The sequence below is a fragment of the Mixophyes fleayi genome, chromosome 2, assembly GCF_038048845.1.
Source record: "Mixophyes fleayi isolate aMixFle1 chromosome 2, aMixFle1.hap1, whole genome shotgun sequence".
Taxonomy (NCBI): domain Eukaryota; kingdom Metazoa; phylum Chordata; class Amphibia; order Anura; family Limnodynastidae; genus Mixophyes; species Mixophyes fleayi.
Genome location: NC_134403.1, coordinates 86221109 through 86246618, shown reverse-complemented (window position 1 = coordinate 86246618; position 25510 = coordinate 86221109). Strand labels below are relative to the sequence as shown.

The following is a 25510-nucleotide window of genomic DNA, read 5'->3' as shown; positions in this document are numbered from 1 at the left end:
TTTTGGTGTAGTATGAATGGGGTATAAGGGACATTCATTTTTTTATTATTTTTTTAAAATTATTAAGCAGTCTGGAAGAGTTACAAATATGGGTAGGAAATGTTATCATAAAGGGCAGCAATAAACTGTTGATTGTCAATAAATATATTAAACGTCTTTAACTCTTAAATTCCCAGATCACTAAACTTATGGTGAATAAGACATACTAAAACACCTAACTTGTCAGTTTTGTACTGTGGTACCTGTCTTAATTACAGTAGTTTCCCAGAATGAGTTACTAGAACTACCACTGCTTCTGAGTGACAGGATCAGGTAAGTCATACAATTATTCTAGTTATTTTTTCCCATAAACGTTTCTTATATTTCCCAGACACTCCGCGCAATCTGCACGGCCGGCAGCATCGCTTGCGATGAAAAGCAACCAGTGGACTACAGGTACCAGAATGCCCTGCCAGCCGACTGCTAGAGAGCCGTAGGTCCCCGGTCATGCCTCAGCTACGGGTAGAAGTACTCGTACTGTACTTACAATCACGTACCTGCACTGTGTCTACCCCTGGCCAAGAGTCTGATCACCTCCACAATGTCTGGAGCCTCCCCCAGTCCCCAGGCTCCGTACAGCGCGGGAATCTCCACTGGGCTTCCCGTGTGTCAGTCCTGCACCGGGTTGTACCAACTTACCCCGGAAGAGAGGGGGGACTAACACTGTGTACAGAACACTGTCTGTCTTCTTATTGCTCGACAGTTATCATGGTACAATATTATAACTTATGTCTTAAAACCCGTAGCCATGAAAGTGGTCACCGTAATGTGCTCCTTTGTGTACATAGCTGTGAGCGAACTTATATTCGGCGCCTCCTGAGTGGTGTAATACAGCGGCTGCTGCTGGGAGTTCTCCTGCTGTGGCGGGGAATGTGTCCTCCATATAATGTAATCATAATACTCTATGTACATGTCATATACCACATTGTACCTGACTAAATGTTGCTTCGCTTTTAGTGTAACACCAGAGCTCGGAGGTAGTGACAGACACTTGTGGTGTGGCGGTGATAACACATTGAGGTAGATTCAATTGTAAAACACTATTTTACTCTGTGGAACTCGAAGTTCCAGCCAACCTGGGTTGGCATTAACAGTCTGGGCATATGGCAGCCAGGGCATGCTGGCACTTGGAGAACCACAAGTGCCAGCATGCCCTAACACCCAAGGCCCGCTGGCCCATATAGTCTCACAAAGTAAAATGTAAATAAAACACACCCCTCCTTTAAACCATATTAGTTTACTAAAATTAAAATAAAACCTAAAGTGTAAATAAATCACCCCTATTGTTTAAACCACATAGGGCTGAGTGTCATTATGGTGAGTTCCCCTGCTATAGTACCACCAGCCCCAGCTGTCTTGCTTAATGCTGTTTTTCGTGAAATAGGTGGCACCCCATGCTTTTTTCCCATCCTGATTTTTCAATTACCAGCACTAGGCTGGCATCACAAGGGTTAATATTAGGAGGGGGGACCTGGCACAGTGTTTTTTTAAAAAATAAATAAAACATTTTTTACACTGTATAATGCAATGCTGCCAGACCAGGCATAGGATTTAAACTAGACCTCTGACAGGCAGGGCCGGATTAAGGGAATGGAGGCCCCTGGGCTAAGGGGCCCTCCATTCCCCGCGAGGCCCCCAATGTGAGCCGTCCGCCGCCCCCCACCCCCCGCGAGGACCCCCCCCAAGCACTTACCTGTCAGTGAAGTCCTCCGTCCCGGCGCGCTGTAAGCTCCTTACTGAGGATATCTCGCGAGAGTTCATGAACTCTCGCGAGATATCCTCAATAAGCAGACTACAGCGCGCCGGGACGGAGGACTGCACTGACAGTACTCAGCAGCATCGATCGGGCCGGGGGCGCCTCCGCCCCCGACCGATCAATAATGCTGCTGAGGAGTTTGAAGGGCCCCCTGGATGCCCGAGGCCCCTGGGCTATAGCCCAGTTAGACCTCGGGTTAATCCGGCCCTGCTGACAGGTGCAGGAGTTAAGGCTGAAACTAGGAAGCTGACTTGGCCGTTCCCTGCACGGGAACACCCTTACTGTATATAATCCACCCCTTCACTCCCCTAAATCGCAGGCTGTAGTAAGCCTTTTATTTGAACCTGTTCTGCGCATACATAAAATGAACTTGTTTTGGAGCAAGTGGGAGGGATGAGAGGTGTTTTAGGGTAAACAGGGTTCTAAAGGGCATGTGGAAGTGTTTTGGGTGAGTGAGCATAGTGAGGAGTGTTAGGGGATGCTTTGGATTGAGTGAGGTTTGATTAAGGATTGCTTTAACTTTTGCTGAGATTAAGGGTAATGTGCAGCTCTTTTGATGGTTAGAGGGCCACACATGCAGCCCTTGAAGTGTATCAGGTTGCCCATCATTGAATTAGTTGGTCCTGCAAGCACTCCTTTATATAATAGAGGGCAGTGGCTTTAGTATTCCGGTTGCTTTCAGGGTCTTATTCTGTATGTAAATAACGAACAACATAGGTGTGCAATAGTGAAGTATAAGGAATAATTAAATCACTAAAGTACTAGTTTATATGCACAGGCAAAAAGTCCTGATGACCGCTCGTGCCTAATTGACAAGCATCAGTGGTCCAATTACATGTGTCCCTTTTAGGAGAACTCTAAACTGTGTATGTGTTTGGATTCAATTGTATAGGTTTGAAAGGGAAATATTTATGTGGTTATGCGTCAAATTACTTCCAGCTTTATAATGTAGGTGAAATCTCTGGATTATACACCCATCGAAGGTTGTGGACCCAGGAAGCTACTTCTATTGGAAGGTCTAGATAGTGTTTCTCAACGCTTATCCAGAGCTTCCTGCCTGTGGATCAAGTCCATTCTAGTACCCTGTTGAGTAGCACAGATTTGTAATTGTGATGGATGGAAGCTGTAGGCCTGCTTCGCTTTTATGAAGGTAAAGGAATCCATGTTTGAATCACAGGTGTTTCCTTCCCCCAAACAAAATCCTGGATCATTTTTTGAAAATGACCAAAGAAGTTTGGTGGCACAGGGATTGGGAGTGTTTGTAACAAGTACAGGATCATCATAAATATGTTCATTTTGATTATTTTTGTCCTACCAGTAACGAGAACTGCAGGAATCTCCATGATTGTAAATGTAATTGCTCCAGTTAAGAAGTGATTCCACCTGCTTGAAGATAACATGTTTCTTTTTGGTCACATATTCATTTTTTTAAAATGCAGATTGAACGCATTTGTAAATGCATTTCCATGGCAATAAATCACATACATAAAGGCATTGCAGTTTATATGCAAAGGAGTGGCTACAAGGATAGTCCACACACAGCAAAAAAACTGGGAATAATCGGTATGTCAGAGGTTCTTTTCTGGGCCTGCCTTGAGTGTTGTAAGGGCAGGGCATCAATAAACCAAATGTCTCACTTATGGTTAGTGGTTGTAATTAATTTTATGGCATTTTGGCATCTATGGGCTAGATTCAATTCTAAAAAAAATTGCTGCATATTGTCCGAAAACAGCTAGTACGCAGCAATTTTATTTTGTGTGAAAGTATCACTCACTTTTGCTCGCGCCCCATAGAGGTGCGAGCAAAAGTGAGTGTTACTTTTTACCGTATAAACTGTGAAAATGTGCAGCTCGCGGCTAATTGGATCTTCCCTTAAGGGCATATTCAATTGTCGGCGGAATCGGCGAAAATCTTGCGCTCCGCACACTATTATCGTTGCGCGGAAAAAACGTTATTACGGTAGTTTTCTCGCTGGATTTCAGCTCGCAGCTCCCTGAGCCGCGAACTGAAATCCAGCTAACTACTAGTAGTTTTAACGCCGCGGAAACCCACGACAATTGAATATGCCCCTTAGAGTGACATTTGCTGATGCAATTTTTCAAGCAGTTTGTTCTGGGATATATGATTTGCCTTTGCTAGATACATAATGCCCTTAGTGTCTGGCAGCGACCACTACAATTCTTTATATTGCTTTACAAAGCAATAATGCCAACTTAACATTTTCTCTTGCAGGTCACCCTCCATTTATGTCAATCAAGTACACTATCAGCTGTATAGTGAATGTCCTCTTCAAAGCTATAAAATATCTCTGTTTTGGAAAAAACAAATAGATTTTGCATTGTTTCTTATAGGCATTGTGTTCCAAAATGTTAATAACATATTAAAATACAGCAGGATCTATTTCTCATGTATTGATAAAAACATAGTGCATGAGAAATGGGAAAATGAGTAAAAAAAAAGTGCATCTATATACATATTATAGACCACTTTCACAGAGATCATTATGGCAGATTCCAGTCAGCAAACACTGATATTGTATTATTAATTTAGAATATATGCCTTTATCATTGTTCTACAATAACTATTTTCTGTGTCTGTGTTTCGCCATTAAATGCACAAAGGCTACTTATCAAGCCTGTATCTAGTTACAAATAAAACAAAAAAACATGTTTTATTTATTCAAACGTTTATTGATGGAGGTTCCAAAGAAATTATCAGTTCATTTAGGTGAACAATGACAAATCCCTCTGTCCTGTGTTCAGCTAATTACCATACTTGCAGATAAAATATACATATATGTCTATATGTATGCATATATATGTGCATGTATATATTGTTATACACACTCATATATACATATGTATTTATATTTACATATTTATATAATGTATTCACAGGGAACAAAGGATACTTATATTTATATGATCTATTCTGATACATTAAATACTTAATGTTGTTTCCAAATTGTGCTTTAAATAACATGCAAATGTCTGTCGAGGTCAATAGAGACCATTTTGCAGTATTAATTCCTTTCATCTTCACTAAATAAGGAATTTATTTTCTTAATAACTTTAATTAAGGCAGTCAAAATTAATTCTAATGAGATCCCACAGGTTATTGAAAATACATATCTTTGGAACAAATGACCACACTACTGACAGTGAAATATTGCATAAATTAACTATACTTATATACATATTTAAATTTGTAAACATCGCATTTTATCTTGAAGTTAAATCATATCTATATAGGTGAATTATTTAGATATGTAGATAATTATGGTAGTGTAACTGTATGCATGTTTCTCTGTGTTGAACGTATCAATATTTCATTATAAATACACATGTATATGTTTTTGTTATGTTTTCCTATTTTAATCCCTTTGCCCCTGAAATATGGAAATCCCCTAAAAGCAGCGACCAGACAAAATCTGAAATAAATATTGTGCAAACTAACAAGAACAAATTAAGATTCATTGTACTTAGTTATTCCACAGCAAAGCAGTGAAAAATACTAGGGTATTGTGATTCAGAATGCACGGCATGCTTTGCAAATCTTTTCAGAATGTGCAGAGTTTGAAGATCTGCTCCCTTTGTGATTGCAATCAGTCCCAGTGCCACACAAACATACTGTGCATTTAGTGAAGACTTCTTTGTCCACAGTAGCCATATATTGATCAAAGTTTGCAGTCTCTAAATAATCAATCCCTTCTTGATGAAATCATTATCTGGTAATATTTGTACTTTCACCCATGCACTCCAGAAGCACCTTATAGGTCAGATGTCCATGTTCCTCGCATTGCAGGGGATTTTATATGCTATCCCAGTTTAATATCTTAGTTACCTCAAAGACTACCACTATGGTCGCATATTTAAAAATAGGATCAATGTCGTTGAAATTGAATTGCAGAAGACTAATTTCCCCCATCATTGTAATTTTGGGCATGTTGTTTTAATGTTAAAATTATTATTTAATTCAATTTAATAGACCTGCATCCAATAATCTCAGACTAACTAAACATTATTTTGTACAGAAAACAACAATACAAATAATTCTATTTCATAGATGCCATCATCTAACATGATGTGCTGTTTTGTGGACTGAGTTGAGCGTAAACAGGTTAATGTTTATGTGCCAACTGAACAGAATAGCACTCAGTGATACATTTTCAGATGAAAAACAAATTATATTGTTTGGTAAGTCTAAGATGAACATTACATACCATCATTTCTGCCCAATGCTTAATTTAATGTATTTTCTTGTTTAAAACTATGTTCTGCTTTATTCAGGATCTGTACTACAATAATACTGTCAGATTTGTTCACCTATTTCTTGCTTCAATCTCGAGAAATGTCTACATTTTGACATTATTTTGCATTGTTTGGGGTTTCTCTTTCAGTAGTGGCACATCAATTTAAACCTATTTAATGCTAGTCGATCCTGCAACTTACTGCAAGCTCTTCCTACATTAAAGTACTCTACTTACTTCATAAATGAATAACCAAAGACTTTATATTTTTACTGCATAAATCAAGGGCTCATAATATATAGTTGCAGATTGTCAAGCATGAAACAGGCTCCACATGTATATTGTATTTATCAATATATAATGTAGGTATCTGAAAAAATAAAGTGTTTAATAATCTTGATGCAGTGTAACAAGTTTCATATGTCAGTGATCACAAAGTTTCAATGATTCTGACCCAAAATTGCCCATTATAATTGTTTTTATTGCTATTATTATCAGAGCCATGTTGGGACTGAAACATTAACATGTAATTAAACACCTTTTGTACTATGCCAAATCCAGTGAGTGACAATATATCTGCAAGATTCACTTACATGGACACCCTTGAATATACCTTTAAAACAGAAGTACCATTTGTTATTTTACACGCACTAAACAAAGGTCACTTACATAGATGTAGGCACATGACCTGGGTGCTTAATCTGAAGAAGTATGTAACACAAAATAGAATTCTGGGCTAGAAAAGGTCATTTAGTCATGTGATCAGACCTAAACATAATCTATCTTAATAATAAATATATACCTAACTCGAAATTCAGTTTTAAAAGACACACTTACTTACCCAAAGATTTAATTGTGTTTATAATCAAACCAAATATTAAGCATATTAATCAAGTGTAGTTAAACAGTTCATTAAATCTCAAAGGTTCCTGTAAAGCTAATTTCTCTATGCTGAAAAATAAGTCAGGTTGAATTAGTTGCCAGCATAGGGAAGACGCTTTAGAACAGACTCTATCTGATAAACAGAGGTCTGAGGGCTATGTGCAAACTGGGACAATCAACAAAACATTTCCCATTATATTATTTGCATTGTGAAATTTGATAAAAATGAAGATTGCTGCTAGCAATGATGACTTCTTTTGCCACGTGAATGGCCCTTACCGGCCTTACAACTGCCTTTTTGCCAAATGCTTAGTTTTTAACCTGATTTGCCCCTGGGAAGAGGGTAAAAACAGGATGGTAAGCCATGAGCAGTGTTAAATATGGAAATTACTAGGGTTCTCAGATTACAGGGCAAAGAATTCCACACAGAGGGATATAATAGGCGTTAGTTAATGGGGAACACCTTCACTGTTACAAGATGTCTACAGAATATTTTAAAGGAGCTCATTGTAAAATAAAAGGGTTTTTGGCCCATAATTTTCCTCCACCCTCTTAAAAAAAACACAAAAAGAAAACAGTTCCTTAAATCAGCAAAAAGTAAAACGCAGTATAAAGAAAATAATGTGTCTGAGATGTACAGCAGCATCAGAGGCGAAGTTAGGAGGGTGGCTGGGAAGTTTGATGGGGACCTTCTGTTCTGCTAATTAGATACCCATAGTTGGCAAATTAACAAGTCACTTAGGAGCTACGTTATCATTTGGTGTCCACCTAAGTGCTAAATTTCTCTGGCAGGGAGGATTAATCCCTTTGGTTTGAGCAGCAAAGATCCTTCTGTGGAATATATGTGCTGTATGTTTTTGCCCCTGAGTTATATGGCCCCTTCAAACGATCCCACTTCCTTTTGCCTCCACCTCCACTTCGATGAGAAAGTCAAGCACATTAACTGTTCCTTTTACTCTACTTCAACACAATACCTACAGCCTGGTAAGAAAAGAAACATCTTTCAAAGTATAACCCGACCCCCAACACACTTCCCATGACGGATATTACGCTAACTAGGCCCAAATTGTGTGCGTGTGTGAGTGCTTCTGTGTTGCTATGTGATTGTGCAGAGGTTATATTTATAGGGATTGTGTTTTCAACTCTATAGGCTCGCCCGTTGCTTCTTGTTGGCCTTCAGGCTCTGCAGGCCGAGCGCCTTTAAGAATTGAAAGTCTCTCGGACAGCCCCCTCATCCTTGGAAAGAGGATGAAGTCATACACCAGACCTCCAAGCGCTCCACCGATGATGGGACCAACCCAGTATACCTGCAGGTAAGAGGCAATAAGGAGTTATTTGAACAAGGTAAAAACAATTCTGTCATATACAGAAATACACTTTTTTGTCCAGCACAATGTCCCCTGTATTTCAACATTCTGTTGTTGTTTAGTATTGTTTAATATTTCAAGCTTATTAACGAGTAACAAACGTTCTCCAAATGTCTACAAGGCTGTGCCTAACACTGCTATGTTCTTTTTTATAATCTATCACTGCAAAAACCTTAATTCATGCACTCATCATCTCCTGCATTGACTATTGCAATTCCCTCCTTACTGATCTTCCCCTAAACAGACTCAGACCCCTACGATCTATTTTGCACGCAGCCGCCAGATTGATTTTCCTTGCAAATTGTTATTCCTCTACTGAATCACTCTGTCTCTACACTTTTTGTCTAATTTTTACCGAATCCAATATAAAATATTTTTACTAACCTACAAGGCCATCAACAAAGCTGCACCAACATACATCTCACTTGTCTCAAAATATCTCCCAACACGACGACTCTGTTCTGCACAAGATCTGCGTTTATTTTCCACTTTCACTTCCTTCCTCATTCCCGTTTGCAGGCCTTCTTTCGAGCTGCACACACTCTATGGAATTCTCTCCCTTGCACAAGAAGACTTTTTTCTGGTCTACAAACCTTCAAGCGTTCTCTGAAAACTCAGGTAAGTTTATAATATTCCTCAACCACCTTATTAACCTCACTAGATTACCCTATTATCACCCGTTACACAATTCGCACAAAGACAACAGCCCTCTGACAAACATTGCTGTGCGACTGAATCATATAGCATACTAATCCCTTATGTTTTTTGATTTTTTTTTTACTTTTGCGATCTGGCTGGACCAATATGCAATATGTAGACTTCACCTCATGTATCAACTCCCATTGTCCCATAGATTGTAAGCTTACGAACAGGGCCATCTCACCTCTTTGTCTGTTTTACCCAGTTTATTTATTACTTTGTTTGTCCTCAGTTGTAAAGCACTACAGAATTTGCCGGCACTATATAAATAAATGATGATGATGATATTCCACTTGATGGAATGACACTTGTTAATATTCATTTTTATTATGTTAGATGTCTTAAATCTCAATATTATTATTAATATATATGCTACTGTATTAGCAAAATGTTGCAGTCCTACAAGTTTACTGCATTTGTAAATTATCTTTGATCCACCTGTCCAATTTCTATATCTATATGGTTTGACCTGTCCCATTTCTGTAACAGATCCCGTAAATATTCTCTTGTCCTACTATCATTTCAGCAACCCATAGTTTTTGACAAGGGGTCATATTCAAATCTCTTATTTTCTGAGCTCCCCACTTCTACTCACTCTAATTCTTACTATTCGATTTGACTTTCCCTCAAGTGATTCTTCCAGCACTGAAATAGTTTTCTCTGCAATACTGCACGATATATTTCATCTAATTTTCACAAATGTTCACCTCCCATACATGACTTAAAGTTGTCACCTTATCTTACTAAAATATTTTTCTATCTTCAGTGATTATAGTCTATAGCAGAGGTAGGCAACCTATGGCTCTCCAGAACCTGCTCCCAGATGGCAGAACATGCTGGAACTTCTAGTTCCACAGCAGTTAGAGAGCCACAAATTGTGTACCACAATCTGATCACAAAACATGGGCTGTAATGGTTTGTGTTGTAAATTTATCTAGATTTTAGCCAATCAAACTGATGACAATGTAGTTTTAAAAGTGTAACTGTAGCCAGGGCCTGATCAACCACTAGGCTGACCAGGCTGCAGCTTGGGGCGCTGGGTCCCGGAGGGCGCTGCCCTGTGGGTATTTTTTAATTTTTTTTTATTTTTTTTTCTTCATTCATTTTTTTTTTTCGGGGGGGGGGGGGTCGCCGCGGGGGGGGGTGGAGGGCTCGACAATCAAAAGCAATGGTGGCCAGTGGTTAGCAACACACAGCCAATCGCCAGGCTGCCTGTTGCTGTGCAGCAGACAGGAAGCAGGACGTCTTCACTTCCTATCTGCTGATCTGAGGAGAGGAGCGACGCTGGCACAACTACAGGTAATTGAAGAGGGGATCTGCCCTGCATATCTATAGGGAGGGGGGGGGGGAACTGCCCTGCATATCTATAGGGAGGGGGGGGGGAACTGCCCTGCATATCTATAGGGAGGGGGGGGGGGAACTGCCCTGCATATCTATAGGGAGGGGGAGGGAACTGCCCTGCATATCAATAGGGAGGGGGGGGGAACTGCCCTGCATATCTATAGGGAGGGGGGGGGAACTGCCCTGCATATCTATAGGGAGGGGGGGGGACTGCCCTGCATATCTATAGGGAGGGGGGGGGGAACTGCCCTGCATATCTATAGGGAGGGGGGGGGAACTGCCCTGCATATCTATAGGGAGGGGGGGAACTGCCCTGCATATCTATAGAGAGGGGGGGGGGAACTACCCTGCATATCTATAGGGAGGGGGGGACTACCCTGCATATCTATAGGGAGGGAGAGGGGGGACTGTCATGCATATGTATAGGGAGGGAGAGGGGGACTGTCATACAAATCTATAGGGGGGGAGGGGGGGCTCCATGAAAATCTATAGGGAGGGAGAGAGGTTGATATGTATGAAGGGGGGCTGATATATGTGACTGGGGGAGTTTTGTTGTGACGGGGGGGGGATAGCTAGCTAGCAGAGTGGAGGTAAGGAAAATAGCTGCAAGGGGGATGGATGCAGGATGGGAGGTAAAGAAAATGGCTGCAGCAGGGGTTAAGGAAAATGGCTGTGGGGGGGGGGTTGTGGTTAAGGAAAATGGCTGCAGGGGGTATTTAAAAAATATAGCAGCTTTGGGGTGCAGAATCTCATGATTGTGTGGTGGTCACATGGGTGGTCTCAGCAATCACTAGAATACTAAATATTAGTGAGATGGGGTTGGTAGAGGTTTGTATTTGATTGACAACAAATATTCAGATATTGCTTATATATGCCTGTCCAATGGGGTACTTTTAGCTGGCCATAATGGAGTGTTTTGTTTTAACTAAAGGGCCTAATCATTCAGGGTTTGCATTATAATACATTTTTGCATTTTCAAAACAGGATGCCAACTTTCCAGAAGCCAGCGAGAGGATAACAAAGTTGCAAGAGAGAAGAGCAAGAACAGGTAAGAGACAATGGCACAATCTGTCTAAATTTGAATGCTGGAGAATACACCTGAACATTCATATTCAGGAGTGTTCCTATACACCTATATATTCGGAGGAGGGGGGGGGGGGCGCTGCGGCCGTATTAGCCTAGGGCGGCCAGAACCCTTAATCAGGCCCTGACTGTAGCTCACATTAATTCTGTTAGTAATTGCAGCATTCCTCTCACCTCTTCAATGCAGAGAGTTTTACTGAGGAATTAACTGTGATCAAGAGTGAGCTTAATTCTTTTGTGGGTGTGATGATTTTTTATTATTACAGAAAGAAATTCATTTTCTTACCCAGTGGTTGGTGAAGTTTCTGGTAAGTACTGCTGGGGCAAATGATCTTGCAGGATTCATACTGGCTCCAGTATAATACATCTAGAGAGACACAAGAAGACTTCAGATGTAAACACAACAAATTCCTTATGCTTGTTACAGACCACAATTAGTAATGAGACCCTAAGTAGCTATACATGGGTGATTTCTCATTGGGAAAAGTAGCAGCACATGCCAATATATAGTAGCAATGGAGCACTGTATAATTCTATATTATTATCACACAAGTTTACTATTTTATATTAAAGTGTATATGATATTTTATAATTAAACTATTACTTAATGTTTATTAACCCATTCAGTGCCAGAGGTGTTTGCAATTTTTTGCACCTCAGGGAGTCACATTATTTTTTGTGCTACATCCGTTTTTCTGTAAATAACTTTTTTGTTTTTTTTACTCTACATAAGCAAATTTTATGTGTGTTTCTAATTTTGTTGTTATTATAATAGTAATATATTTTTCATTTATGTACATTATAAGGAGACACGGGTAAAAAATACACTTTTTCCACAATTCTTTTTGCTTAGCTGCTTTCACGCAATTGACCTGCCTACTTCTAACTGTATTTTTATATCCTATAGGGTAACTACATCTTTTTTATTTTTACTGTTGCTACAATATCGTGATGAAATTCTTAAACAGAGGCTTGGGTGTCGACATACAAAGCCTATCTTTGATCATGCCCACGTTAGAACTCAGTATATTTACTAAACTGCAGGTTTGAATAGCTGGAGATGTTGCCTATAGCAACCAATCAGATTATAGCTTCCATTTTGTATAAATGCACTAAATAAAGCTAGAATCTGATTGGTTGCTGTAGGCAACATCTCCACTTTTTCAAACCCGCAGTTTAGTAAATATACCCCCCAGTGAGTCAGTTACTAACTATGCCTAGATGTGCAAATGTGCACTAAAATCACAGCTTACAATCAAACGTGCTTTCAGTTTCTGTCTTGTTTTAGGGTTTTAGAGAAAATTAGCTTTTGGCACTAATTAATAACTTCCAGATGTTTGTCCCTTCAACAGAGAAACTCTGGTGATGACTTCTATTGTGTCACCCATCATAATTTGTAAGGGCTATTGTCTGATTGAAGAACTTTTTAATTGCAATATAATGAATGTAAAACACATGTTGGGACTGGGCTTTCTTCAACCTGCCAAAGTTCTCCTCTCTCATGGTAATTTTGTTTTCTTGTTGCTGATCTGACTTAGGGGTAAGCTCATTATGAGCAAAGCATCTTTTATTCAAACATATTGTATGTGTTTCTGTCTCATGAATCTAACATGTTTTTGTATATTTACATTTTTGTACCTGCCATTTCATGTTTCATGTGCACAGATACTTTTTGTCAATTAATGTTTTATATACAAATACAATATTTTCAGCATAATCAATGCATTGCAAATAAGCATGGTGAAGGCCTCTGTCTGGGAAAGGGTAATACTGGTTTCCTCTGTAAGGGAGATGTCCACCTGTATAAAAGATATATTTGTAACTGAGGAATCTAAGCAATAAGTGCAACACAAGAGATGTCAGCAGTGGTAAAATTAAAATTATCTTGGCAGCTCCAGCACAAGAATGAAGAGAGCTGTTATTCTCGATGGTTCACACTTCCGCATCCCGGCTAGAGCTGGATGCTTGGCAGCCGGGATACTCCTTCCATCTTGTCGGTGGTCACCGCAATAGCCGTTATTACTGCAGGGGAGCTTGCTCCTAATGGAGCATTCTGATTGGCCTGCAGTAGTTTAAATGGCAGGGAGTGCACAACCTCCCTGCCGGTTATTGCGTTGCCTGCTGTCTCTGACTTCAGTTTTCTTTGCACTCCTGTTGCTTGACCTTTTGCCTGTCTCTGGAATTTTCTCTCTGCTGCCTGTCTTGACCCTTGGCTACATTATTGGATCTCTTTACTCGCTGCCTGCCTGGACCTTTTGGCTTATCTTTTTGGATCTCCTTCTTCACTTTCTGCCCTGACTTTTGGCCTCCCTGGTTGTTCTCTCATGTAGTCATCAGTTTGTTCTGTTCCATCACTTCCACAGTCCATTTGTGTATTGTAAGTCTCCATACCCCTCTGCTAGCTGGCACTCAGATAAGTCCCTACTACCCTGAAATGAAGTGATGGGGAGCATCTGAGTACCTGTGAGTATATCAGACTCTAATCTGACATTTCTTTCTGAGCTATGCTAGAAAAATGACAAAAGATGTTTGGTTTCATTGGTTTACTTCTTTGTCTGTTCACCCCTTGCTCTCGCTCTCTCTCTCTCTTTCTCTCTCTCTCGATAGATAGATAGATATCCAGGTAGATTGTAGGGAAATGTTAATTTGCCTTGGACACACATGGAGGATGAGAGTATTAATAGATATGCAGAGAAAAACTTGTTCTTTACTGAACATTAAAAGTAAAAAGAAGATAACTATTTCTTGTAGTGTATATCTTCCCTCAGATTAATTGAATATTTTCCAGTAATTCAGTGAATCACTGAAAAAGTAGTAAAAGTAGTGTTGCATGCAACCACTTACCCCAAAGAGGTGTCCCAAGGTGAGGGAGAATCCTATAGCCAAAGACACAGAGCCCAGACGTCCATTCCTTCTCTCATCATAGGTGGCAAAGATACAAAGCACAAACTGCAGGGTGAGGAAAATCTCTACAGTTGTTGCCTGGCCAAGGCTCACACCTGGATGAAGCTATTAAGAGGGCAATAAGAAGACGGTACACATATGTTAAATGGGTCACGCAGTCGAGTACACAGGCTGCTGGATAATGTATGGTGATTTTACTCTATTATCTATATTTCTGGAGTGCAGGCCCAAAATTAATGGAATGGTCAATACACAAAACCCTGGATAGGTGCTGGGGGAAGTCACTAATTAATGAATGAATGTTATAGCAACAGATATATAGGGCAGCTTTTTATTGTATAACAACATAGCTTGCAGGGATGCAATGTGCATAAATTACTTCTCTATTTAAACAAGTAATAAGTTGCATAGTCCAGTGTCATAGGACAAATTAAATGGCTGCCAACTAAACCCTTAAAAGACTCCCGCATGAAAATGGTCCCTGCTTTTAAGTATAGGACAATGTATTTTATACAAATTTGCAAAAATGAAAAGCACAAATCAGGATTAATGATTGATTATATTGATTAGAATTGCTTTGTGCACACCTCCACTGTGTCTACATGAGCCTTGTGCAGTAGTCAAATCTCACATGGCAATTTATTTTCTATACTCACACAAGGGGGGACGGGGGGGGGGTCAATTAGCCACAATGTGCCACTGGACATCACTGCGATGTCTGGATTCGCACATTGCCGACTAATAAGTACAGAATCTCTGCTCATTGTCTCCACGCATCCCTATGGAACGTGAAGGAAAGTGAGGGAAGATTTCACTAAAATTTTCACCATGATGTGTCTCGTGTTCTGGATACACATATTGGCACCTTGCGTCGAATTGGATTCCCCCCAACGAGTTTGCTATAGACTCTGTACATGAGTGTAATACACCATTATCAGCTAATTAGTGATAATAAAGCTATCAATGATTTTGAAGGTTAGTGAAAAGTGACAAGACATGGAAGCTGAGGAAAAACAGCTACATAGTTACATAATTGTAGCTCTGACATACATGCAATTGTAGTTTTGTCCAACAAATGCTATGTGGACTTTGGCACAAAACATTATCCATGCAAAATAGGTAACAACCAGGTCCTCCTTAAATGTATGTTTTCATATAAATTATATATAATTTAGTTTCTGTCCTTTTGACTGTGCCAGTAAATGTTAGTTCAATTAAAGAAAACTTCCAAGACAAACTATTAGTGAAATGTAAGTAACCTACATTTTGTGTGTTGTATATTTCCCCTTTAAATATAAAAAGCACTGTTTCACATATCTAAACTATTACAATAAAACATCCAGTTAAATTAAAGACTACACAACTACAGATATCTGAGGAGATCTTGAAAATTTTAAAGTAGACTGGAATTAAAGGTCTATTGGGAAAGCTTTCTAAACCCTGCTCCTAGTAAGGGTCAAATTAGTTTGTTGTTAACCAAATATTTTTTTCACCAACTGCACTAGACATCCAGAATTTGCTGCTGACCTGCCTGCCTATAAGCTTTTTTCTGTTTGTTTCCTGTGTTGAATTAGTAACATCTATCACTGCACAGCATTTGTAACTTGTCTAGATAATAATCTGGTGAACCTCGAATTGTAAGAGCATAAGTTCAGCCTTTTGTATAGAGGAGATGCCCAGTGAGCTGTTCAGTCAAAAATTAATATTATGTCCATACAGAATATATAATTAAGGTTTAAACTAAGCCTTAATGCAAGTTAATATATATATGTTTGTGTGTGTATATATATATATATATATATATATATATATATATATATATATAGTTACTTATAAACTTGTAACATTCACAAATATATGGTTTATGTGAACATCCCTGGATGGAGTTTTCAGTAACATACTTGAGATAAAGTTGAGGATAATGGAAGAATATTATTTTCCTATACCTATATCAGAACTATTGAAGGAAACTGCAGTCTGTTTTACAGACAATATCTAATAACAGAGAATCAAATCTTACATTCAACTGCACTGATGATGTAAGCACGATCTCAAACATCCCAAGTTCAATCAAGGTATGGAAACACTTACATATATATTTGTAAATGTTATTAGTAGCATCTTTTTTGAAAGACAATTTACTTGAAGAACAAAGCCAGGTTATTTTAATTTGTGATACCTATGTTAATGTCAACCCCAATAGAAAGTGACAATAGATAAAATAATAGGTTGATTCTTTTGTGAAGATTTTGGATGCAGTCAAGAATAAAACTGCTTCATATCCACCACAGGTGGAATACTGCAAATACTGATAGTCATTTTTATTTAGTGACAGTGCTTATCTGTAGTTAGGAAAAGAAATCTATAAACTGTCTTTTATCATTGGTCTAGCATTTTTTTGTATAAATTGATCACAAAAATGGAAATGTCTGCTTTCACACACTATATGCTCTCTTGTTAACTCTTAAATATGCAAAAAGAAAGGCACAGATTATGTTAAAGTATGAAAAAGTAACACAATGCAAAAATATAGCACCCTTTCTGATAACATTTCTACCCATGCTAAATATTTACCGTGTTAAGAGCCAAGTTGCCACGGATTGCTGCAGGAGTAACGCCATACAGAACGGCTGCTCCAGCCACCGCTCCCAGCAGTTGTGCTGCAATGTAAAAAATGGCACGGAAAAGGGACATCTGTGAGCCAATGAGGAAGGCAAAAGTGACAGCTGGGTTAATATGAGCACCGCTCACATGGCCAACAGATTGGACCATAGTGGCCAGGGCAAGACCAAATGCTAATGCAATGTGCAATACATTAGCTGGACCAGCTGCCCACTTCAGAGATGCACCCAAGCCAAAGAAAACGTAGAACATGGTAGCAAAGAACTCTGCAAAAACTGCTCTCCAAAAGGAGAAAGATCGGAATTCCCACATGATTGCGGGCTGTGTGGGGCGACAGGGAGAGAGAACGGGGGGAAGGTGAAAAGTTTCACAGTGGGTGGGAGAGGCCCCAAAATTTTGGTGGAAGACTCCCCAAAACTGAAGACAATTGTATGTTAAAGTGTTACTTCAGGATTTAGAACAAAACAAAAAGGTTAACAAAAAATGTAAACTTACGAAGAAAAACGAAACGTTAAAAAAACAACCCAAAAAGCCACGGACAGAGTAACTGCTCCAAACTCCCAACTGCTGTGGATACTTCCCCCCCAACCTGTTTATAGAGTGGCGGGGGGATTTATAAGGGGCAGAGGCTGTGACATGTTTAATCCCCCTATACAGATATACACCACCCCCTAACAGGAGGGGTAGTGTCAAAGAGCTGGTGTTTAACTCTTCCCTGTGTGCTGTCTCCTCCCTCAGGGCAGCACATGATATAAGGCCACACTACAGTGTATTGCTCAGATGTTAGTTTAAACTTGCAGCTCTTCAGTAGTGTACAATAGAGGCACAGCTATGTCAGTCCAAACACAAATCTCGTACAGATATATTTGCTCACAGTAATGTCTAGTAGGGGCAGGAAAATATCCTATAGAATATAGTAATTGCCACACTTCTAGGTAAATGATTAATGGAAACGTTAACTCTTCTGAAGAAGTGTTGTAAAGAGTACAGAATTGAATATTCTTATTGATACAATGAATAGTTTAAAAGTTATCACAGTTACTGATAACATTATAGATGTTGGCTTAGTCTTTAGCTTTGTGACTATGATGACACTGTCATTGCTTTCATTATAAGACTACCATTTGTATTAGTGCAGAAATGTGGTCATTAAACACTCCCCATTGTCAATGGTATAAGATTATGCTATATATGTATGTGTGTATATATATATATATATATATATATATATATATATATATATATATATATACATAGCATAGTCTTATACCTATGATATGATAGATATATATATATATATATATATATATATATATATATATATATATTATGCTGGAAGAGGTTTATAGCCTGTATAACACCAGAAACTGGTGCTGCTGGTGTGCTATCATGAGACAATACTTATCAATTTAACACATTTACGAGGACAAGTATGTCTCTTCCATCAGCCTAAGTAATTGTGTCAATCATATTTGAATAATAAATCCACAGACATAGTAGTTATGTAATCTGAATATAGAGAGGTTGTATAATTGAATGCAGTCAACCACTGTGATCCCTAAAGTTTTACAGGGACTTGAATAAAATTGTATTTGTAGTAATGATATGTATTTTATTTTGGGGCAGCCCCCACCTTCCCTTCTGGTACCCTCTGCAGCTGATTTTGTTGCACCGGCAGTTTGCATCTCAGCAGGGTTTTGCCGCTGTGTACAATTCTCTGGCTCCTGTCAGTCTGGGGGAGGCATCCTAAATCCACAGCTCCCCTATGGGATTATCCCATGTGCAATTGGGATTGTTTGTAAAGCGCTGTGCGAGCATCCTCTGGAACAAAGACACTTGCTGTGTGTGAGGTTTCATTCAGCTCAGATCCCTTTCTGTGTACTGCGCTGTCAGCATTTCCCAGATCCAAAACATAAATAGCAATATATATATGTAGGTATCTCCATGTATATAAAGATATGTATCATAAGGCCTCTTTGTAAAAACAATTTACAATAAAAATAATTCTGTTCACCATTTACTATTAGAAACAACAATTGCCACTAGATGGGGCTCAAGAACATAATGAAGATTTTTAATTCAGCCATAGCAAAAGAAACAGGATCCAAATACATGGCATTTTTTCATCATAAAAAGTTGCCTTCTACGGAAAGAATTGTGTAAGAAACTGAGGATAATTTCCAAAAAAGACAACACAATGTTAACAAGTGCTAAAGCTCTTTATTTCCTCTGTCGTGAGATTTGACAGCTTTGATGTGATGGCTTTTATGTTGCTGTCGACCAAAAAGCAAAATATGAAATCTTTAGAGCGATCCACTGAGGTTGCTGCTAGAATTATTCTTGATATAACCTCACACAAATAGGTCAATAAAATAAGATCAAAAAGTGGATAACAAAAAATATTCAGGCGCTACCCTTTTCACATAAAGTTATAAAAATATACAGTGTGATAATACTTATATTGTAGAAGTGCATAGTACGCTGATTCCAAGTTCCACCAGAGGGGTCTGTAACATGTAAAAATTATAAAAAAATGCACAAATAATAGTGTAATACTCTATAGAGAATGTAATTATGTATACAATCCTATATAACACAGGAAAAGTAATCCAATTCAATGTTTACAGTTTAGATGCCCTTTTGTAGGAAAACTTACAGTACACCAGCTTGTGAATGTGCCCTCATATAAATCAGACCAATGCTACACCTTCCAGCACAGTGTTTCCCCTTTAGGTACTATGCTTACTCTGTGAAGTCTTGAATTCTGCACATAAAAAGGTTCTTTATGATTTTCATTGAAATGATGTCATGAAAACGAATTTCCTCGTAAATTGGCAACAGACCAAATAATATAAAGAAAAACCATCTAGTGTAATACGTCCAATATAAAATAAATTCCTTTATTTAAAATTCATTGTTTGCGCAGCAACATGGTGTTTGTTATGAAAGAGTATATTTTTATTCTGAATAATAGGCAGATCGGGGGATAAATGTATGAAAGTCAGATTTCTGCAAGTTGCCGGAAATCGGTGACTTTGCAGCTAAAATTTAAAGCGGCGATGGCTTGTAAAGGCAAACTTGCCTTTACAAGCCATCGCCCCTTTAAATTTTCACTGCAATGTCGCCGATTACCGGCAACTTGCAGAAATCGGACTTTCATACATTTACCCCTGGGTGTGCTTGCTGAAGAGTGAGGACTAGGTTATTAAGCAAGAAACTGCAAAAAAAATTGATTATTTCTTAGTAAAAGAGGTACAGGCTTGAAAACACTAAATGATTCCACAGGGCAGATATTTTTTTTACCATGCAATCTTTCATTTTAGCAACTCATTGCAGGTGAAGTTTTATAGTATTTAAATTATTTGCTCAACTGAAAATAAAGTAATTAGGAAATTCTAAAACAATTATTTGAAAATAAGGAAAACACAAATATCATAAAAAATTAAGAAAGCCCCTTATGTGCCTTTATATTGTTTAGTTAGATAAAAGCTTGGTTTATAAATCTGAAGAAAAGTTCAAACCAATGAGAAAATCCTAACATAGATGTACAGAAAAATGTTTATTTCTTAATTTACTCCTATCCATCTAACACATACATACCCTTTTTCATGACTGAAATGTAACAGAGTTTAGTGTAGAGCCACATTGGCTAAAGCTTTTCACACACAGGACACAATTTGATTGTATAATATGATTTATTTTTATCAAGTTCTTATAAAATCCTTATGTGCTTAATAGCCTATGTTTGGCACACTAGACTACTGCCAATCTCTCATACACCTTTTGAACAAATAAAAGGTCATTTGTGAAAGTGCAAAACTGCATACCGGCAGTGCAAGTGCTGTTTTGTGATGAAATGCACCTAGTTTTGCGCAAGTGCAGTCGTTTATACAGGGAAGTGCGCTCTATAAATACATAAATGATGATGATGATGATGAATGTGGGCCAAGATGGTGTCTGTAGTTGCAATGTATGATTTTATGGGAAGAAGTGGGTGGATTTGTGGGCACTGTAACTAACCTCACAACTGTTCCCACATACATACATATTTAAATTAGTTTCAAACACTGTAGAGGGTGTATTTGGGCATTATCTGGTTTGTGGTGGCTGCATAGACTTTTTCCTGCACCAAAATTGTAAAAGTTTGGATAAAATGGACGGTCCTAAAGTGGCAGTTGACTGGATTAGTGACATTTTTACAGTTTAAGTTCCAAAACCGGAATGTGTGCATGCTGCTTGTAATTAGGCTTATTTTCACAAAATGTAATGCTCTGTATGCCCGCATATTTTGCAGTTCATAAAAATTTAGTATGTTTTTGAATGGAAGAAATGATACTTTCTCTGTTATGCCATTGGGAGACACTGCAAAACATTGGGGTTTAGTTGGTGGAATTGGAGCAAGGGCACTTTAAATCTTTAAACTGAGGGACTGCTCCACCCCTACTATGCCCCTCCAATGGGAGCCATCTTCAGGTTATTTTACATGCCCTTTTTAGTCGGGCATGCTTTTTGGCACTCATGCCCTTAAATTATTTTATTTATTTATTAGCTTTTACTTTTTTCACCAGTCCTGGGCGGAAGGAGGCCTCCCCAGGAGTGGCTAGCCTGCAGCCTTCCTCCACTCTGGGTCCTTGAGCTGGGGTGAGTAGCAGGCTTCCCTCATCCCCAACACGCTGCAGAACTTGGCGGCGACTGTCAGTGGCTTCACAGACACTGTGCAAGCGCCTAAGGCTGACAGCCGCGACCGCAGCATGGCACCCTTATGCAACGAGCAGCTCTGCTAATAAAGCAGAGTACACTCGGCTTGGAGACAGGCAGACACAGTAGATCTCAGTTGAATTGGAGAGTACAGTTGTGGCTGCGCTCCTACAGGTAGCGCTGGTGCCATTTTCAAGAAGGAACTTCCTGTTTCTCGTAGTTAGTGAGTGAGTAGGGAGGAGGGGTCTCACTCCTCCTTGCCCTTGGCATGCTTTCTCAGCAGAGGCGCCATTTTCTCCTGCCTGTCGTCTTCCCTGCTGTGCCTCTCCTGTTGATAACAGTATTTTCTTGTATAGGATTTTTTTGTGCGTTTCGCTGTTTCTCTTTCATCCAATTGGATGGAGACTGCTACCATGGGTTGTATGAGAGGAGCGTGGAGTTGGCACTTAAGTAGTTAATTGTCAAATATAACTTTCTGACAGACCCTCCCCTCTGCAACCCCCTGTAGCTTCTAAGTGTAGTTTAATTGCCCAAAGAGTTGGGCTTACTTCTTGTATTTTATTTTTTTATATAGGATTAGTAAGTGTGCTGTCTCACAGCACACTCTCTGTCAGATACACTGTACAAAAGCTGATAGCGATTGTTTTGTCTGTGTGGGCAAGTGACTTCATAAGCCGCTGTCACACTTTGTGGTCCCTGATGACCGACGCTGCCATTAGGCAGGGAGCGCAGAAATTCAGTGCAATGGCGGTCGCAACAATGTGCAACGGATAGGCCAGGCACAGCATTATCCGGTCAGGAGAAGAGGACATCTGGAGGCAGAGATGGACGAAAGACAGCTCCGCCATCTGAGAGAGAAAAATGGTTTATCCCGGGAAGGAATAGATGACACTCCCTACACAGAGCCTACTGCTGGCGGACCCCTCTCCTGCATGCCTGTAGTAGTCTTCAGGAGGCTAAGTACCTAATTAATCTATACTTCATTGCTTGTATACTGCTTGACAAAAGTATATAACAGTTTTTCTGAGATACTACTTTTAACTACAGTCAGAGATCAGTTAGTATTTTCAGTAAATCATTCTGTGTCTGTATTATACTGTTACTGCTTGATGTTTCCTGCTCAGATGATGTCTGATAAGGGAAGGCATCCAGAGCAAAATACTTCACTTGCTCCAAATGTAAAATTAAACTATCCAGTGGACAACAGGACCCGGATGCGCTTTGTGTGGATACCCTTAGATGCCCTTCCATAGTCGGGCTCAGTGCTCTTTGGCTCAGGCGCCGAGGTTTGGATCCTTTTGCCAGCCCTTTGGAGGGGAAGGGGGGGGGCTGTAATGCTCCGGTCCCACAGATAGTACCTGTCTCGTTACCTGCAGTCCATTCATCTGGAAACTGCCATGTCCCAGCATCAGACATTCTCCTATTCATTCATTCAGCTATATTCAGATCTGTGCAGCTGCAAGCCTATTGCACTTAAGGACCTCCTCCCTCTTTTTCATTGGCTAAGCACTTCTGGAGCACTATTTAAACCTCCTGGATTCACCTGTCTGATGCCTGTTCTTCAAGCTCACTTCCTGCAGCCTGTGGTTTTGGTTCCTGTTCTCCTTGTGGTTTGCCTGTGTTCCAGTCTGCTTTCAGTTCGTGGTCTGTGCTGAACCATCGCTGTTCCAGTACCTCTCTTACCATCTCCAGTGTACTTCATCGTTACAGCTCCGGTTCTCTCATCGCTACCACTCAGAGCCGCTATTACACCTGTGACTCCTCAGCTGCTATCACGAGTTACCTACGCTACTCCAGCCTGCTCTCAGTCTCTGGCCATGTTGAACTTTCGCTGCTCCAGTACCTCTATTACCATCTCCAGTGTACTTCATCGTGACAGCTTCAGTTCTCTCATCACTACCACTCAGAGCCGCTACTACATCTGTGACTCATCAGCTGTTACTACGAGTTACCTCCACAACTCCAGTCAGCCTTCAGCCTCTGGCTGTGTTAAACTATTGCTGCTCCAGTAATTCCATTACCATCTCCAGAGTACTTCATAGTGACAGCCTCTGTCCTCTCGTTGTATACCACAGAGCACCTATTCTCCTAGTGACTCATTGGCTGCTGACCATCAGCCTATATTATTGTTGTGCCTGTATTTATACTACTCGTCTGTGGACTCCATTGTCTCCATCCACTTCACCTGGCTCCCCCACATCGTTCTGCTGTACACTCACTCACTCACGGGACTGCGACCTGCAGACTTGGTGCAGCTAAGACCATACCTCCTTGCGGGGGTTCCTGGTGAAAACCACCTGTCTGTTAGACTCCGCGCCCATGTGTGGGCTTAGCCATGTTCAGCAGAGCCTAGGGATCAATTTCCTGTAAGCCAACCTTGACAGGGGCTCTTCCAGAGGTCAGCCGACCAGAGGCAGACCCTCTGTGACCAGAGGCCACTCTCACAGGGGCAGGGCCTTCTATTCCATGCTGTGTCCTGCGCACAAAGTTGTGAAAAAAACCAGCATGATGTTCACCCACTACTCGCAGCTGCAGGAGTGGGCAGATGCTTGCGGCTGTTCAAGGATCATTGGACAGCATCCTCCCAGAATCGCTGGATTCGGGGGATCATGCCGAGGGGCTACATGATCCGTCTCTCCGATCGGGCCCCTGATCGGTTCTTTGCAACCTCCCTGCCCCATGACCCTGCAAGAAGACAAGCTCCACTGTGTCGCTTCTATTCGTTTTGCAGGGGTCATCTGCCAGGTCCCAGTGGGTCAGAGAGGCCAGGTGTTTTACTCAGACCTCTTCCTTGTTCCAAAATTGAACAGCTCACTCCGACCCATACTAAATCTAAAGACACTAAATCTGCACCTGTGAGTGGACAGGTTTCGCATGCAGTTTCCCAGATCAGTTATCAATGGGTTGGAGGAAGGGGAATTCCTGGCGTTTATAGATATTCAAGAAGTCTACCTGTACATATTCATATGGCTAGGGGCATCAGCCTCTGCTCCACTTCACAGTGGGAGCATCGCACTATAAATTCCAGGCACTTCCCTTTGGCCTATCCACTGCGCCACTTGTGTTTACAAAAATCATGGTATTAATGGCCAGTCATTTATGTGCTCCTTTGCCTGTGGCTCCTGGGGAAAATGGTGTCAACATTCGAGACACTCGCTTACGGAAGGTTCCACCCCCGTTGCTGCCAGTGAGATCTCTAGAGATAAAGTGGTCAGGCTCTTCCCTGCGATTGGACTCCCAACCAATCCGGCTATCACCCGAGGCATAGGTCTCCCTTCAGTGGCGGATGGTCCACGACCACCTGGGAGTCAGCAGGACCTTTACCCCATGGCTCACCACGGAAGCCAGCCTTCAAGGTTGGGGTACAGTGGTACTTCATCTCCGCCTTCAAGGCCTCTGGTCCTCACTTCCAATCAACATTTTGGAGTTGAAGTCCATGTTGATGGCTCTACACAAAGCCCAGACTCTCCTTCAGGGGCCGTGGCATATGTCAACAGGCAAGGCAGGACATTCCCTAATTTCTCACCTTCCTCCAGGATGGCCTGGATGCGGCTCTCTACCTAAGCTCTCTGAAGGTTCAGGTCTCTCTCCATTTTCTTTCAACTTTGCCTGGTGGACATGCTGAACATACCGACTTTTTTGGAGGGAGTTTTGCATATTCAGCCCCGCTATGTTCCGCCCACAGCCCCTTGGGATCTGAACTGAACTTGGGTTCTCTATTGCTTCAAAATCCCCCCTTTAAACCCTTACTGTCGGCTAACTTTAAGTTCTTGATGTGGAAGGTTGCGTTCTTGTTGACCATAGCATCGGTTCGTAGGGTGTCGGAGCTTGGGGCCCTTTCCTGCCAGGAAGCATATCTCAAATTCCACG

General features: G+C 40.4%; 3 protein-coding genes across 4 annotated transcripts in view; 1 reads left to right on the top strand and 2 right to left on the bottom strand.

Moving 5' to 3' along the window:
- TIMELESS (timeless circadian regulator) overlaps positions 1-652 on the bottom strand; it is an 83585-nt gene extending 82933 nt beyond the window's left edge. Inside the window, exon 1 of one of the 2 annotated variants that reach the window (XM_075199521.1) lies at positions 527-652. The gene's annotated coding sequence lies outside the window, so the exon portion shown is untranslated. The remainder of the gene's footprint in view (positions 1-526) is intronic. The other variant, XM_075199520.1, reaches the window with a different exon arrangement.
- Positions 653-7767: 7115 nt separating this feature from the next.
- LOC142141235 (lens fiber major intrinsic protein) lies at positions 7768-17254 on the bottom strand. Its single transcript, XM_075199522.1, has 4 exons — positions 16895-17254; positions 14261-14425; positions 11703-11783; positions 7768-8233 (listed from the first exon to the last, which is right to left on the bottom strand). The coding sequence occupies exons 1-4, from the start codon at positions 17252-17254 to the stop codon at positions 8048-8050; spliced, it is 792 nt and encodes a 263-aa protein (XP_075055623.1). The 3' UTR covers positions 7768-8047.
- SPRYD4 (SPRY domain containing 4) overlaps positions 8142-25510 on the top strand; it is a 60171-nt gene continuing 42802 nt past the window's right edge. The window contains exons 1-2 of the mRNA XM_075199525.1: positions 8142-8239; positions 8813-8911. Coding sequence (XP_075055626.1) covers positions 8839-8911 — 73 coding nt within the window. The 5' untranslated portion in view covers positions 8142-8239; positions 8813-8838. The remainder of the gene's footprint in view (positions 8240-8812; positions 8912-25510) is intronic.

Excerpts from the sequence above, each read along its gene's own strand:
- LOC142141235 (XM_075199522.1), bottom strand. The coding sequence starts at position 17,254 with ATGTGGGAATTCCGATCTTTCTCCTTTTGGAGAGCAGTTTTTGCAGAG. Across the intron at positions 11,784-14,260 it reads CCTTGGGACACCTCTTTGGG|ATGTATTATACTGGAGCCAG; the intron begins GTAAGTGGTTGC and ends GTGTCTCTCTAG. Across the intron at positions 8,234-11,702 it reads GAAACTTCACCAACCACTGG|GTATACTGGGTTGGTCCCAT; the intron begins GTAAGAAAATGA and ends TCTTACCTGCAG.